Here is an 18009-nt window from a genome sequence, read left to right as displayed (position 1 = left end):
AAAGTGTTTTCATGATGTCACTGTTTGAGTCGTCCACTTTACAAACTAAATTCTACATTTCAAAACTCACCTTGAAGAAATCACAATATTTTCACTCAAACGATCTCACCCATTTTATTTGTTTGAATCAGTCAGAATCACAGAGCTGGTTCCTGAGGGAGCAGAGTTTTATTTCATTTGCACACATTTGTTCTTCAGCAGAGTCTTAAAGGGATCAGAGCAGGTTCAGGAGACCTTTGTGTTACAGACAGGAAGCTCACTGAAGACAACAGATCTGTGTTTATCTCCACAGACTCATGAGAAGACACATTTCGAGGTCTGCTTTGTTACAATCATTATATTTTTTAATTCAGTTCTGAACCACAGCATCACTGAGCACAGTCCCTGTACCGTCAGATAATCCCTGATATAATTTGTGATTTGAAAACAAATAAAAGAAGAGAAAAATATATTTTTTTTATTTTTCAAAACCAAAACTGGAAAGAAAAAATATTTGTAGTGGGAAAAAAAGGAAAACCAATCAAAATCAGAAGACAGATCCATCAATGACACACCTGAGATTTACAAACACACAAACACTGAGTCCTCCCATGTTTACATCCCATCACTAAAAATAATCATCTAGTCGGTTCCAAACTTGAAATTAATCATCGTTATTCACAGTGTAAGCACAATAAGAACAGTAGCTTTAACAGTTTATGATCAACCGGCTTCAGAATCAATGAGTAATATCTTCATCTGAATATATCGGAACCAGCCCTGATGATACACTGCGATATTTCACTGTTTGCTACATCTACACTTTCTATCTATCTAGTCTATCTTTGTTTTATTAATGTACAGTATAGGTTCAGACATTTGATGGCTGGTTACAGTATTAATCACCTACATGTGTGGTAAACTGAATTATTATTTACTTTTAAAACTACATACTGTTCACGTATTTGTGATTTGATCCAAATAGACATCTGGATCAAGCTGGTGGAGAGATGAGCTCACACTGATCACAGTGCTTCCTGTTTCCAGGCGACTTCCATGCACGCAACTAATCAATTATTTGTTTAATTAATGAAATGTCAGAAAATAGTTAATGTTTTTGCATATTGATTTGCATCGCATCACTGTGCATTGTATACTTCAGTATTAGCATCGTTGTGCAGTTTATATCTATACTACCTTTTGGTCAAATTTTTTATTTTACTCTATAAATATGCCAATAACAATTACGGTTATATTAAGTTAAAGTTGTTAATTTCCCTGTTACTAAATATCTAAACTATGTACAGTACAGGATCTGTAATATAATGTTTCATTATGGACAAACGATGACTTCAATGATCTACAATTTTGCTGTTCACATCAATAGCTAAAGTTCATTTTGAATCTAGAATCTATGGTTGATTAAGTTTAAATATTCACAGTCAGAAGTGATGGAGCTCAGATGGAGCTGCAGCGGTGGACAGAGAGGAAGCCGTTGACCTTCAGAGCGGGTCCAGGGTCTTCAGCGGAGGATCAGGATTCTCCTCGTCTTTTACGCAGATCATGTTCGTATCTCTGCAGCTGAGACATGAAGCCGGGGTTCGGATCGATCACGTGCCGAGCCGTCTTCACCTTCTAACAGATCAGAGAACAAAAAACAGAAGTGTTATTCAGCCCTGAGATCAGCATCAGTTCACTTTGGAATTCGACCCCATTGTCATTACTGTTTCCGAACATGTTAAAAAAGGCCAAAATGTAAGGAACCCAACCCCTGTGTTCTAGATCAGACACCCTTCCTCTTCTATCAGGCCTATAGTTCTGGATCAGGTCCTGATCCATCCCTTAGTTATGCTGCTGTAGCTCTAGACTTCTGGGAGAACTCCCATCATGCACTGAGCACCTCTCTGACCTCAGAGCTGCAGGATCAGATCCAACACTATACTCAACAACTATTATCCATCCTCTATCTATCCCGTTAATCCTTTGCTGGTTTCCTGTGGTGGGATCTGGAGCCGATCCCATCTGACCTTTGGTGGGAGGTCGCTATCGGATCACAGTGCCAACACACAGAGAGAAACAACCTTTCCCACCTGTAAGGCCTGTGTGAGGTTCAGCCGGCGGTGCTTCATCAGGTAGGCGATGCAGATGGTGGCCGAGCGGCTGCGTCCGTTCTTGCAGTAGACGACGCTGCGTCCTCCGCGGTCCGCCTCCTTCTGGATGGCGTCTGCACATCGGTCGAAGTAGCTTAACAGGTCCTCGTTGGGGTCATCGTACACAGGTACCTGCAGCTTGGTGACGCCAGTGGAGGGAAAGGGCTGCTGCTTGGACACGTTGATGCAGAGCGTCACCGCCTCCTGCTGGAGGAGCTCCTCACTGCAGGCAGAACGAGCATCGCTGATGAACAGAGCTTTGGTGACTTTACACAGCTGCAGCATCCTGGTCAGTGGGGGGGTTGAACTGACCCTGGAGGCTGAGAGAGAGAAACATGAACATCTGTCAGTTGGTGTTTGACAGAAACCCAAGTGACCATTTCAACCAATCATTCAGTTCTGTGGTTGAAAGGTTGGTTCTGGTCACGGTCAAAACAACTCTGGTGACCCCAGAGATTCAGGAGCTTCTCCCACAACAACCTTGTGTGTGTGCTAAGAGTTCAGTCTCTTTTTCTCATGACGAGTATTTAGTCGTTGCATGTTCTCACTTCTGGCTTTTTTGCAGACTAAACAATAACTGTAAAAAACTGACTATTAATATAATTGACTGACTTAAACGTATCTCAGAGAAATCAACTCAGACATATTTATACACGGTAAAATGTTCCACACGTTAAAACACACACACACACACACACACTGACACGCAAACATGCAATAAGACTCAATTATTTTCCAAAGCAAAATCCTGAATAGTGTAAAGTAGAGACTGTGACTCACCTCCAGCTGTCAGATGATAGTGTTCCCTGTTCAGTCCTGCAGGAGGAGGACAGATCCGATCCGGTCTGTTCAGGCCTCCTCATGACCTACACACGCACACGCACACGCACACACACACACGCGCACACACACACACACACACACACACACACACACACACACACACACACACACACACACACACACACACACGCACACACTGCTGCTATTTTTACTGCACAAACTCTGACAGCTGCTGCTCTGGGTCCTAACGCTGCTCGATTTCACGACTGTTGGGTCGAATACAGACACACACACATTCACACAAACACACACACACACACACAAACACACACACAAACACATACACACACAGACAAACACACAAACATACATTTTGGTAATTTCTCACTTTTGATCGCAATAGTAAACTACTCTTTATTTTATTTTGTTAACGGTAAAGCTTCGGAAGCAACTCAGTTCCACTTCCGCAACATGACAGCCAGCTGACGCGCAGACCGGAAGTGTTAGCCTGGCTAGCTGTGAGCTAGCTGTGTGGATGTGTGCAGTTCGCTGGAAGACGATGGTGTCGTCGTGTCGCAGATAAATGTTCGAGCGCTGATGAAGCAACGATGTCTTCAGTTCAGTGTCTGAGAGACTTTGTCCACCAGCGACTCACTGCTGCTGCTGAAGAGATATTCAGAGTGTTCGAACAAACTGTCCTCGAGTACGAGGACGAGATCGATCGACAGAGAAGACTGTTGGACATCGTGTGGAACCCGGAGATAAAGCTACACAGGACAGGTGAGGACACGCTGAATGGACTGAGAGACACTAACACAGGACAGGTGAGGACAAGCTGAATGGACTGAGAGACACTAACACAGGACAGGTGAGGACACGCTGAATGGACTGAGAGACACTAACACAGGACAGGTGAGGACAAGCTGAATGGACTGAGAGACACTAACACAGGACAGGTGAGGACACGCTGAATGGACTGAGACACTAAGACAGGACAGGTGAGGACAAGCTGAATGGACTGAGAGACTAACACAGGACAGGTGAGGACAAGCTGAATGGACTGAGACACTAACATGTGTGTCTGCACTTTGTCACCAGAGACATTTGTGTCCCGTGTTAGAAGCTCCTCCCCCCCCTCTGCTGTCCACGCTGCTCCTGGATTCACACGTTATCCAGGAGCTCAGGAGCAGGAGGACAAACTGAGTCTCACTCCGTCCTGTTTGTCCACAGGCCTGAAAGCAGCCGAACAGATCTCAGTAAAGGTCTCTGCTGTGGTGAGCTGCTGTTGACTCTGACTCCTCCTACCTGCAGAGTTGCCACGGAAACATGCCTGGAAGAAGAGGAAGACTCTCCGTGCCCGGGACAGGAACTCAGGTCTGGACCCAGAGGATCCTGCTGCTGCTGGAGAAAGACCTGGAGAAAGACCTGGAGAAAGACCTGGAGAAAGACCTGGAGTCAGCGGGAACATTATCCACTTCAACGAGGAGTTGGATCGACAGCGCCGACTGTTGGACATCGTTTGGAGCCCTGAGATAGAGAGCCAGAGGACAGGTGAGGACAAGCTGAATGGACTGAGAGACACTAAGACAGGACAGGTGAGGACACGCTGAATGGACTTAATGAAAACACAGGAGCAGGACTCATAGGATCCTAAAGCATTTCACTTGTTTCTATTGGTTCTTTGTCCACCATGTCTTCAGCGATCATCTGACAGTGAGAGCAGAGGAGCATGTCTGGCTCAGCTAGCATGTGACCTCACTCTGCTCCAGATACCAGATCTTAGGAGAGATCTCATATAAATTGATTTATTACTGATTCTAATTTAACTTCACTCAGGCGATAAATGAATCAACACTCTGAGGGTCACAGCCGAGACTCTGAAACCAGGGATATCTGTGTGTCAGATCAGAGTCAGTCTGGCTCTCTGTGGTGTTGTCCAGTGTTAATTTTGGCAGCTATTTTTGATTTAGTCTTAGTCTTTTGACGAAAATGCATATTAGTTTTAGTCTAGTTTTAGTCATTTTGATCCTTCTTAGTTTTAGTCTAGTTTTAGTCGACGAAAACAAATTACATTTTAGTCTAGTTTTAGTCACATTTAATAGCCACATTAAACTCCTTATCTTCCCTTCTCAGGTCCAGGGACCCCCCCTTTGTTGTGTCTACAACTGCGTACTAGTCTAGCTTGCAGTACTTAGGTTGTCCATTAGATGTCCCTCCTATAGGTCTAGCAGGGGTCGGCAACCTTTACTATCAAAAGAGCCATTTTGCCCCATCTTCCCCCAAATAAAATTTGTCTGGAGCCGCAAAACATATTTGATAACAAAGCTGATAAAATGTTATATAAAGTTATACTATACTAATCTGTAGATTATTGCATTTATGAAATTATAGAACAACAATAAAGAAAACTGTTGACATTTTATTTATTTTTACCTGTTACAACAAAGGGAAACACCAAATGCTTATGAAGAGGAGAAGAAAATACACAGGCAAGTGTCGGCCTACTTTGAAATAAATTAAACGCAGAACTATGTAGGGTTATTTCAGTCATCCCCATATTTGTGGGAAATGTATGAAATAAGAAGTACCCTATTTTGATAAATAAATAAAAACATATAGCTGCAGCCTATATATTTTAGTTGGCGAAATGTGAAAACAAAAAGTGAAAGCAGATCAGACCGGAGGAGGAAACTGAAGCTCGGTAGAAACCAGCTACAGCCTCTGCTCTGATCCAGAAGCTGCAGCTGATCTCAGAGCAGCTGAGACCAGAGGAACTCTGTGTTTTCACTGTTTCCATAGTTAAGAAGCAGCCGGGGAGTCAGTGAGCGGCTGCTTCACATGAACGAGCTCTGATCTCACTGTCTCTCTGAGCGAGTGCGCGGGGGCGGAGCCTCGGGACCGGAGCGCTGTCTGGGAGCACACACACACACGCACACACACAGACACACACACTCGCCGCTCCGGGTACTTCATGACGGCCTGATACGTTTATGTTTTTAAAAATTGTTGTGACTTAGTCAACCGCCAACATTTTCGTTTCGTCTCGTCTCGTTAACGAAAATTAAAATAGATTTCGTCATAGTTTTTATTTTCAAAGATCCATTTCGTTACGTCTTCGTCTCGTCTTAGTCATGGGAAAAGGGGCGTTAACGAATATTTTTCGTTATCGTTATCGTCAACGAAATTAACACTGGTGTTGTCCTGGTTAGAGCTTCTGGACTCAGGGTGTCACGATACCAGACATTCAGTAGTCGGTGCCAATACCAGTAAAATAGCACGATTCTCGATGCCAATTTCGATACCACGGTAAAAAAAAAGGATTTTCTAAGATTCCAAAATTGCATTCTTTGGATGTTGTTAATGTCCTAGACGGTAGTTTAATGTGCTTGCGCATATACTGTGGGTTATACGGTAGTTGCGGACGTATGTGAGTGACGCATTGTTGTGAGACACGTTATGCATTAAAGCCGCTTAGCATTGATTTACAGTTAATATGAATCAGAACTCACCTTGAATTCTTTAAACAAAGCCAGATGATGGTCTTTCAGGTGCTTTGCTAAATATGAAGTATGACCTACCTTGGTCTGAAGACCACGGTAGCATCGTTAGCATCGTTAGAATAATGGCTTCTGCAGATTAATGATAACGCCCCGGTCATCTGCCTCAAACACAAAGTACTTCCATACACGAGTGTTTGTGCCTTTTTTATCACCAAGTCGAGGTGGAGAGAACGCTGAAGCCGCCATCTTGGTTTTCTGAATGTAAACCGACTGCTTACGGTGCCTACGGTGCTTCAAAAAAATGGGCATCGTCTGTGTTTTGTTATCTTAGGTACCGATACTTACGAAAGGTATCGTAAGTATCGGTTCTCGTGACATCACTAGTCTGGACGTGATGCACCTGTTCCTCTGTCAGCAAGTCTCCTGAGCTCTTAGTTTCTTCTTCTGGTTCTGATTAGAATCCAGACAGAGGAGCTGGTCTCCTTCTTTAATCACGCCTGACAGAGCATTGTTCTTTTCCAACTTGAGTTTAACAAATCAATCTAATCCCAAAATTGTATTCATGGTAATAGATTATATCATCAGCCCCCTCCCCCCCCCCCGACACCTCACAAGATGTGTGACAGTTTTTTTTTTTAAATGCTTTTACAAGTAAAGTCAATGACATCGGCAACAAATTACCATTTTAAACGCCAAGAGGGTCGTTCATAATTGTTTGTGTAGATTTGAACCCATATCACTATCTTTCTTTTATCTGAAATATAAACCCTTTTTAATATTTGTATCATTTTCTTATCACCTTTTATTTCACATGTAAAAAAAATGATTGTCGCTCTCCTGGTTTTGTTTGACCAACTTTGTATGTGACTTAATTTTTGACCACCTTAATGTTGATGTCTGTCACTTTGCCTCCATCCGATTTGTCTACATCCTTTTTGTTTTTGCTTTGCTAATAAAAGCTGTTTTTAAAGGTGCTATATAAATAAAGTTGATTATTATTGCTTAAACTAGGGTTTCATCTTACTGATAACGTGTTGGTCCTGACGACACAGCACTGATATGTTTCTGCTTAGACGTCTGGTTCTCATCACATGACTGATCTCTTGTCTCTTTGTTCCTCCAGAGCTTCCACAGCAACATGTCTGTAAGGAGGAGGAGCTTCTCACTGACCAGGAGAGGAACCCCAGTCTGGACCAAGAGGATCTAGAGCCTCCACAGATTAAAGAGGAGCAGGAGGAGCTCTGCACCAGTCAGGAGGGAGAGCAGCTTGTCCTGAAGCAGATCCAGACCTTCATGTTGACGTCTCCTTATGAGGGAAGTGATCACAGTGAACCAACCAGTGAGCAGCAGCTCCTCTCCCACATCTCTCCTGGAGCTGAAAGCCCAGCTCAGAGAGGAAGTGAGCATGTGGACCCAGGACCAGCTAGAGAAGAAGAGTCCCAGAGACACAACTCCCCCCCGACACAGAGTCCCTGCTCCACTCACACAGGGGAGACGTCTTTCATGTGTGACATTTGTGGAAAAGTGTTTATGACCAAGTCCAAACTGAACACGCATGTGAGAATCCACACAGGAGAGAGGCCGTTTTCATGTGACACTTGTGGGAAAGCTTTTCTCTGTAAGTCCAGGTTGACCCTACATCTGAGGGTCCACACGGGGGAGAGGCCGTATTCTTGTGACTTCTGCGGGCAAACGTTCAGTCGGAAGGTTCACCTGCAAGAGCACATCAGTCGTCACACGGGAGAAAGACCGTTTTTCTGCAAACTATGTGGGAAAAATTACAAACAGAGGTCGGCCCTGAGAGTGCACATGAGAGTTCACACGGGTGAGAGGCCGTTCTCATGTGAAATATGTCAGAAAACCTTCTTGGTCAAAACAAACTTGCTGGTCCACATGAGACTCCACACGGGTGAGAAGCCGTGTATCTGCAGCACGTGTGGGAGGAGTTTCATTTATCCAACATCCTTAAGAAAGCACATTAGGATCCACACGGAGGAGAAGTTGTTAATCCCTGAAGATGTGGGAGAGATTTCCCGTGTTGTGGTGAATTGACTGAACGTGACCAGAGTCCTCACTGGTGAGAAACCACATCGCTGCAGCACCTGATGGAGAAGAGAATTAGACGTGTCTTCAATAATTATGTCTTTTTAATATTTATATTCTCCACCTCAGTTATATGAGTGTGGTCATCCTGCCAAATAGATTCTTTGATTCTCTTCCTCCAGCTTGTTTGTTCATTTTCTATTTGATGTATTGTGGGATTGAATTCACTTGATAGTACTTGGCAGTTTGTTTACCTGACAGCTGCAGCCACTGTGCTGTCATTAACATACAGAATGAGTTTATAATATATAACTTATATGAAAACTTTAAATATTCCATTGATTGTCTTTATACTCCATCTGGAATTCACAGATATTAAATAACACATGTGTGTTAATAAAAAGAAAGTCTGATATTTTTACTTGGATTCACATGTTATTTTTTTCTTTACATATCCCAAGAAAAATACTTTTTAGTTAGTCACCTTCACAACAAGTTATTGCATGGAAACATATTAACATACAAACACAGCATGTTGTTATGATGCTGTATATGAGGAGAAATATTGAGTTTTATTTCTGACATATTTTCTCTTGCCTGCTGACGACACAGCTCTGGCTTCTCCGGCTCCGCCCTGCAAACCGTCATGTCCCAAATAGATCTTCACTTTATCACCTGGAGGTTTGTTCTTTTGAAAGAGTTAAAGGAACGTTTCCTGGTTTGTACAGAATCTGGGAAAATATGTTTTCAGTTTGTACAGAGGAGACATTGAATAATCACCAACAGGAAATAACGCTAATATATCTTATTGAAAAACTGTTCATAATGATTGTTGTTGACGATGTGACGGAAGAAATCAGGAGCTCAGATCAATGTGAGGATTCTCATCAGTTCTGCTTCTTTTCAGGATAATAAAAGCTGATAGTTATTTTTATTTTATGTGTGTGTGTCCAGGTGAAACTACGAGCTGGTGTCACTTTAAATTCAGCTGCCTCAAAGACTTGTGGGACATGTCCTTTCATTAAGGATGGTTCAGTGTTTCCTCTGCTGAAGGAGATCATTTAGGAATCAAAGCTCCTTTCCTCATCATATAGAAAAATCAAACGGCTCTTATTGTGGCGACCGCTGAAACACTTCCGGTCAGTTTACTCAGAATCTTAATTTATTAACGGAAAAGCTCTGAAGCGGAAGTAACTCACTTCCACTTCCGGGACATGGCAGCAAGCTGGCGCGCAGACCGGAAGTGTTAGCCTGGCTAGCTGTGAGCTAGCTGTGTGGATGTGTGCAGTTCGCTGGAAGACGATGGTGTCGTCGTGTCGCAGATAAATGTTCGAGCGCTGATGAAGCAACGATGTCTTCAGTTCAGTGTCTGAGAGACTTTGTCCACCAGCGACTCACTGCTGCTGCTGAAGAGATATTCAGAGTGTTCGAACAAACTGTCCTCGAGTACGAGGACGAGATCGATCGACAGAGAAGACTGTTGGACATCGTGTGGAACCCGGAGATAAAGCTACACAGGACAGGTGAGGACACGCTGAATGGACTGAGAGACACTAACACAGGACAGGTGAGGACACGCTGAATGGACTGAGAGACACTAACACAGGACAGGTGAGGACACGCTGAATGGACTGAGAGACACTAACACAGGACAGGTGAGGACACGCTGAATGGACTGAGAGACACTAACACAGGACAGGTGAGGACACGCTGAATGGACTGAGAGACACTAACACAGGACAGGTGAGGACACGCTGAATGGACTGAGACACTAACACAGGACAGGTGAGGACAAGCTGAATGGACTGAGAGACTAACACAGGACAGGTGAGGACAAGCTGAATGGACTGAGACACTAACACAGGACAGGTGAGGACAAGCTGAATGGACTGAGAGACACTAACACAGGACAGGTGAGGACACGCTGAATGGACTGAGACACGAACACAGGACAGGTGAGGACAAGCTGAATGGACTGAGAGACACTAACACAGGACAGGTGAGGACAAGCTGAATGGACTGAGAGACACTAACACAGGACAGGTGAGGACAAGCTGAATGGACTGAGAGACACTAACACAGGACAGGTGAGGACACGCTGAATGGACTGAGAGACACTAACACAGGACAGGTGAGGACAAGCTGAATGGACTGAGACACTAACACAGGACAGGTGAGGACAAGCTGAATGGACTGAGACACTAACACAGGACAGGTCAGGACACGCTGAATGGACTGAGACACACTAACACAGGACAGGTGAGGACAAGCTGAATGGACTGAGAGACACTAACACAGGACAGGTGAGGACAAGCTGAATGGACTGAGAGACACTAACACAGGACAGGTGAGGACACGCTGAATGGACTGAGAGACACTAACACAGGACAGGTGAGGACAAGCTGAATGGACTGAGACACTAACACAGGACAGGTGAGGACAAGCTGAATGGACTGAGACACTAACACAGGACAGGTGAGGACACGCTGAATGGACTGAGACACACCTACACAGGACAGGTGAGGACAAGCTGAATGGACTGAGAGACACTAACACAGGACAGGTGAGGACAAGCTGAATGGACTGAGAGACACTAACACAGGACAGGTGAGGACAAGCTGAATGGACTGAGAGACACTAACACAGGACAGGTTAGGACAAGCTGAATGGACTGAGAGACACTAACACAGGACAGGTGAGGACAAGCTGAATGGACTGAGAGACACTAACACAGGACAGGTGAGGACACGCTGAATGGACTGAGAGACACTAACATAGGACAGGTGAGGACACGCTGAATGGACTGAGAGACACTAACACAGGACAGGTGAGGACAAGCTGAATGGACTGAGACACTAACACAGGACAGGTGAGGACAAGCTGAATGGACTGAGAGACACTAACACAGGACAGGTGAGGACAAGCTGAATGGACTGAGAGACACTAACACAGGACAGGTGAGGACAAGCTGAATGGACTGAGAGACACTAACACAGGACAGGTGAGGACAAGCTGAATGGACTGAGAGACACTAACACAGGACAGGTGAGGACAAGCTGAATGGACAGAGACACTAACACAGGACAGGTGAGGACAAGCTGAATGGACTGAGAGACACTAACACAGGACAGGTGAGGACACGCTGAATGGACTGAGAGACACTAACACAGGACAGGTGAGGACACACTGAATGGACTGAGAGACACTAACACAGGACAGGTGAGGACAAGCTGAATGGACTGAGAGACACTAACACAGGACAGGTGAGGACACGCTGAATGGACTGAGAGACACTAACACAGGACAGGTGAGGACAAGCTGAATGGACTGAGACACACTAACACAGGACAGGTGAGGACACACTGAATGGACTGAGAGACACTAACACAGGACAGGTGAGGACAAGCTGAATGGACTGAGACACTAACACAGGACAGGTGAGGACAAGCTGAATGGACTGAGACACTAACACAGGACAGGTGAGGACACGCTGAATGGACTGAGACACTAACACAGGACAGGTGAGGACAAGCTGAATGGACTTTGATGGTGTCTGATCAGGATTTGATTCATGTTATTGAGGATTCATGCCTCACTATCACAAATATCACTGCAGATTTTAATGTTTCCTGTTTCCCAAATGTTCATATGAATGAGTCAAAGTGTGTCAGTGCTCACATCCTCTCGTTAAATTAGTTTTTTATATATTTAATCTTTTGTGTGAGAAGTAGAACCTACACGACGGTTATTAATGAGACAAATACACTTTTGACAAAGACTTTTAAAACCCAGTTTGCTGTTGACTCTGACTCCTCCTACCTGCAGAGTTCCCGCGGAAACATGTCTGGAAGAAGAGGAAGACTCTCACTGCCCAGCAGCTCCGTGCCCGGGACAGGAACTCAGGTCTGGACCAAGAGGATCCTGCTGCTGCTGGAGAAAGACCTGGAGAAAGACCTGGAGAAAGACCTGGAGTCAGCGGGAACATTATCCACTTCAACGAGGAGATGGATCCACAGCGCCGACTGTTGGACATCGTTTGGAGCCCTGAGATAGAGAGCCAGAGGACAGGTGAGGACAAGCTGAATGGACTGAGAGACTAACACAGGAACAGGACTCGTAGGATCCTGAAGGATTTAACGTGTTTTTATTGGTTCTCTCTCCATCACATGACTGATCTCTTGTCTCTTTGTTCCTCCAGATTCTCCAGATTCTCCAGATCCTCCAGAGCCTCCACAGCAACATGTCTGTAAGGAGGAGGAGCTTCTCACTGACCAGGAGAGGAACCCCAGTCTGGACCAAGAGGATCCAGAGCCTCCACAGATTAAAGAGGAGCAGGAGGAGCTCTGTACCAGTCAGGAGGGAGAGCAGCTTGTCCTGAAGCAGGAGGACGAGACCTTCATGTTGACGTCTCCTTATGAGGGAAGTGACCACAGTGAACCAACCAGTGAGCAGCAGCTCCTCTCCCACATCTCTCCTGGAGCTGAGAGCCCAGCTCAGAGAGGAAGTGAGCATGTGGACCCAGGACCAGCTAGAGAAGAAGAGTCCCAGAGACACAACTCCCCCCCGACACAGAGTCCCTGCTCCACTCACACAGGGGAGACGTCTTTCTCCTGTGACACTTGTGGAAAAGTGTTTGATGCTAAGTCCAAACTGGACAAACATCTGAGAATCCACACAGGTGAGAAGTCGTTTTCTTGTGAAACTTGTGGGAAATTTCTCACCTCTAAGTTGGGCTTTTTGATCCACATGAGAAACCACACAGGTGAGAAGCCGTACACCTGCAACACATGTGGGAAACAATTTAGCAACAACTCTGCATTGAGAACACACAAAAGAACCCACACGGGTGAGAGGCCTTTTCCTTGTGAAACCTGCGGGAAAACCTTCGGTCGGAAGGTTCACTTGGAGGAGCACATCAGTCGTCACACGGGCGAGAGACCGTTTTTCTGCAAACTCTGTGGGAAAAGTTTCAAGCAGAGGTCGGCCCTGAGAGTTCACATGAGACTCCACACGGGTGAGAGGCCGTTCTCATGTGAACTATGTCAGAAAACCTTCTTGACCAATTCAAACATGCTGGTCCACATGAGAGCCCACACAGGTGAGAAGCCGTATTCTTGTGACACTTGTGGGAAAGCTTTTCTCTGTAAGTCCAGGTTGACCCTTCACCTGAGGGTCCACACGGGGGAGAGGCCCTTTTCTTGTGACTTCTGCGGGAAGACATTTACTCGGAAGGTTCACTTGGAGGAGCACATTCGTCGCCACACGGGCGAGAGACCATTTTTCTGTGAAATATGCGGGAAAAATTTCAAACAGAGGTCAGCCCTGAGAGGTCACATGAGACTCCACACAGGTGAGAAGCCTTATATCTGCAACATGTGTGGGATGAGCTTTATTCATGCAGCATCCTTAAGAAAGCACATTAGGGTCCACACGGAGGAGAAGTTGTTAATCCCTGAAGATGTGGGAGAGATTTCCCGTGTTGTGGTGAACTGACTGAAGGTGACCAGAGTCCTCACTGGTGAGAAACCACATCACTGCAGCACCTGATGGAGAAGAGAATTAGACGTGTCTCTGTTAGGAGGTTACAGGGTCACAGACAGTACAGTCACATGCTGGGAAATATGTGGCAGAGGAGCAGTTCTGTGTTTCATGGACACGACGCACAAGAAGCCACAGAAGTGAAGAGCCACATAATCAAAACTATTTCCTAAAGTGTTTCTAATCCACACCGTTGAGAGAACAGCTGAGAATCAGGTCACACAGAAGAACCCATCAGGACCAAGCTGGTGGAGACGAGTGGATCCTCGAGACCGAGCTCCTCACAGTTCTGTTTGCAGCAGCATCTCTCTGAAACACCCGGGAGCCTCCGAGTCTTCAGAGCGACTCCGCGTTCATAACAATGTGTTTGGCCTCTTCAATAATTATGTCTTTTTAATACTTATATTCTCCACCTCAGTTACATGAGTGTTGTCCTCCTGCCAGATAGATTCTTTGATTCTCTTCCTCCAGCTTGTTCGTTCATTTTCTATTTGATGTATTGTGGATAGTACTTGACGGTTTGTTTGAAAACATAAAATATTCCATTGTTTGCCTTTAGACTGCATCACAAATTCACAAATATTAATTATATAATCACGGTTAACAAAAAGTAAATATTATGTTTTTGTTTAGATTGATTTCATGTTATTTAAAAAACATTTGTAGTCAGTTACATTTACTTCAGTTAAGTTACTGCTCTGAAAAATAATTACATACAAACACAGTGACTAAAATACAAACAAATATTGTAGAGGTCAGAACTTTGGACATGAAAGTTGAATATTTATTCTCCTGCCTCCTCCAAGTATAGTCCCCCCCCCCCCCATGTTAGATCCACTCAAAGGCCCCCTCTAGTGGCGCAGCAGTGCCGCACACTCACAAACGTACATTGTGTGTGAAGCACTAAAGAATCAAGACCAGGGCGCAGAAAGCATATCAGTGGATTTGGAAAATGAATTAACCCTGAATATTAAATATAACAAGAATATAATTACATATTTACCTTTTTTAAGATGAGTTAAATCACACAAAACTAGTTCCCGACACAACTTCAGGTTGTTAACAGTGGGACACTAGTAAACATAAACCATCTTACTATTAATTAACCTCACACATTTGTAACAACAAAACACTTATAATATAATCCCAGAGTGTGAGTTAATGTCAATGTTATGATCTGTCAATACCAGTGTTTTAACACTATCTAAGGGGGGGGGGTGTTAACCAGTAACAGCACAGTACAGGGAACTAACAAAGAATAAGGAATTCTAATAATATACTTTCAAATACGTGAATAAAGTAAATGTTTTTTTATCTTAGTGCATTCTCCATTAAATACGAAATATAGGTCTGTTTCTTTTAATGAATGCTATAACCTTGTACGTTTTATTAATCCTTGTAATTTCTAGTTACTCTGCTCATTTATAAAGCTGCTGTGTTGTATACTTATCCCAGAACCTTTTCCTCATGTGAGTAGACACTAACACAACCTGCCAACAGGCATCTGCTTCGTACAATAACTTTCACCAGATCAGAGAATCCTGGGACCTACACACACACACACACACTTTGCTGAGTGTGTGTTTCAGTGTTAACCTGAAGAGCTGCTCTGCTGTACAGTTCAACCACAGTTGTTTCCCTGTGTGTGTGCGTCCAAAGCAAAGTACGTTAGTTGTTTATTTGTCGGCCACGTCGTCACTGCATTCTTGTGTGTGTCTCTGTTGTGTAAACCTCGTGACTGCTTTATTCCTTGTTGGCTTGTGTTTTAGCCTGTGCATTGTAGCTAAGCTAAAGGCTACTGGATAGTTGTGGCTGATGATTAGCTTTATTATGAGTGTGCTTTTATTTGTAGAACCACACACATACACAAACACACACACCTTTCTGTTGAAACTCTGCTGGATTAAAGAGCAGGAAACTGAACAACTGTCTCCTGAGTCATCATTCACATTAAATCCTGGTGGAACACGGAGAATGCTCCCGATGCACACACTGAGATTCTAACTGAGGAACCAGCCGGTAACATTGAGTCAATTTCTTTACACAGACTAAACAGCTTCAAAGATCAAAATACTCAACACATTCATATACAAATTCAGATAAACTATAAACCCATCTGTCCATAAAGACAATCTTATATTAGAACTGATTGAATATTGTCAGATGTCAAACCTGCACTATCACACTCATCTGGGTAAGTCAGCAGTTTGTAGTCTGAGTTTAACTCTTGGGTCTTTGTTAGGTGTTGGAATTGACATTAAAGTCCCTCGTCTCATTGTGGGTGGGAGCAGGAGTCACACACTTTTAAATAGACTTGATTCAGCAGATCTGTTGTATGTTCCCAGAAACGTATGAGAGTGATCAGTGGCGTCCTGAGCCAGGGGTTCTATAAAGAGACAGAAACTCAGTGAAGCTCTGAGAAAAAACTGGACTTTTAAATGTTCACGGGACAGGTGAGGACAAGCTGAATTGTTTAGTTAGTGTTCAACGTGTGTGTAATTCAGATACGTTATGAATGGATCCATTAGAAATTAAATAAAAACTTATGATTCTCCAGAAGTTCGTTGATATTGACGTGTAATGTTTATTGAAATAAACCCACTCATTCACAAACACTCATAACTTCATAAAACGATATCGTCTCAAACACAAAATACAAAAACACGTGAAGTAAGTGTTTTTATTGTTGGGGTTGAAAATTCCTCACACATGCAAACAGGAGGTTGAAACTGAATCATTAATATTTTATTAGCAAACCAGAGAGAAGTGAACAAAACACAAGCTGAAGGAACCGAACCATCTGTTTCTGTACAAGTCCAAATATTCTACATTATACACTATTATACAAGTGGATAACAACTCATGTCATTAGTACAGCAGTCACAAAGAAACGCGTGTCACACCAGAGTCTTCCTCTGTCTGACTGATGAATCATTTCTTCTTTTTCTCAAACTGACAGATTGTGATTCAAACGTTGAGTTGAAGATTGAGATTTTAGACAAAGCATAAAATGAAAAGGTCAAACTAAGCTGAAACAAACTGAGCTTGAGACAAAACAACCTCAGTGTAAAACAAACTGATTGTAAGGCCTGAGGGTCAGAACCTCCGTCGATGCCTCAGCATTTCAACAGCAACGCAGACGTTAAGTTGGCAACAAAAGTGTAAACAGACATTCAGTCTTAACAGTTTGATATTTGAGAAATAAGAGTTTCTCTCCTTCTTGCTGAGAGTTGGATGTTTCAGACCGACACCACGCTCGTGTCTGTACATAGCACAGAGCTGCTGAGCATCAGGTCCACAGTCGGGGACAAACTGTCCCGATAGAACCAACTAACACCGGAGTTGATTCAAACTGAGCAGGAGAAGAAGAGTTTCCTCCAAAGCTCAAACTCCTCCTTTAATGGAGTCTACGTGTTTTTTAATCAAGGTCAGAAAAGTAGTAAATTTAAACCCAAAGTTCCTCTGGACTCTGGAATTACAACTAAAATCTTAAGAAATAAGATATTAAGACATATTTCTGGTGTCGCTTTTTCCCTTTATGAACATTTAATTCCTCAAGGAAGCAAACAGATTCTTTTCAGATTCACGTATCGAAGTTCTCCTGTCGATGAGGAGCAGCTTTTTACTGCTCCGCTCAGTTTGACACTTTTCTCTGATGGTTCGAGGGAACAACTTTGTCCTCAGGGGCTGAAAGTCCAACACTGAGTCACGAGCAGGTAATGAGGGCGACAGCAGAATTCTTTTAATTTGACTGCGTGTGTTTTTTAACTTCTCCAGACGACAAGTTTATCACGAGCTCAGCCGATACTTTTATCAAGGCTAATAACCAAAGGTGTGATTACTCTACTGTGTATTCTCAAATATTTTTTTTCTTTAACCACAATTACAACAGTTTTCTTTGAGAAATCTGGTTATAAAGAGGTTGTGCCAATAAATGGGATTATTACATTAACAGTGTGAAAATAAACTGCTTGTCTGATTGTAGGTAAATGTTTTGAAATGATGTGAAACAGATT

At 43.7% G+C, this 18009-nt stretch overlaps 3 protein-coding genes across 4 annotated transcripts; 2 read left to right on the top strand and 1 right to left on the bottom strand.

The window, feature by feature from the left end:
- Positions 1–114: 114 nt before the first annotated feature.
- Positions 115–2940, bottom strand: dusp28 (dual specificity phosphatase 28). The gene is made up of 3 exons (XM_061084945.1): positions 2910–2940; positions 2070–2449; positions 115–1614 (listed from the first exon to the last, which is right to left on the bottom strand). Exons 2-3 carry the CDS (start codon positions 2412–2414, stop codon positions 1513–1515), a joined length of 447 nt encoding a protein of 148 aa, XP_060940928.1. The 5' UTR covers positions 2415–2449; positions 2910–2940; the 3' UTR covers positions 115–1512.
- Positions 2941–3279: 339 nt separating this feature from the next.
- LOC133018540 (zinc finger protein OZF-like) lies at positions 3280–8821 on the top strand. Its single transcript, XM_061084935.1, has 3 exons — positions 3280–3692; positions 4224–4463; positions 7536–8821. Exons 1-3 carry the CDS (start codon positions 3521–3523, stop codon positions 8462–8464), a joined length of 1341 nt encoding a protein of 446 aa, XP_060940918.1. The 5' UTR covers positions 3280–3520; the 3' UTR covers positions 8465–8821.
- An 871-nt stretch (positions 8822–9692) lies between these two features.
- LOC133018535 (gastrula zinc finger protein XlCGF57.1-like) lies at positions 9693–16010 on the top strand. 2 transcript variants are annotated; one of them, XM_061084929.1, is made up of 3 exons: positions 9693–9978; positions 12281–12523; positions 12663–16010. In XM_061084929.1, exons 1-3 carry the CDS (start codon positions 9807–9809, stop codon positions 13946–13948), a joined length of 1701 nt encoding a protein of 566 aa, XP_060940912.1. In that variant the 5' UTR covers positions 9693–9806; the 3' UTR covers positions 13949–16010. The 2 variants fall into 2 exon arrangements, with proteins under 2 accessions (XP_060940912.1, XP_060940911.1); XM_061084928.1 differs by having other exon boundaries at positions 12654–16010.
- The last annotated feature ends 1999 nt before the right edge of the window (positions 16011–18009 follow it).

The sequence above is a fragment of the Limanda limanda genome, chromosome 13 (genome assembly GCF_963576545.1).
Source record: "Limanda limanda chromosome 13, fLimLim1.1, whole genome shotgun sequence".
NCBI lineage: Eukaryota > Metazoa > Chordata > Actinopteri > Pleuronectiformes > Pleuronectidae > Limanda > Limanda limanda.
The sequence above is the reverse complement of the archived record's forward strand: the minus strand, read 5'-3'. Positions and strand labels throughout refer to the sequence as shown.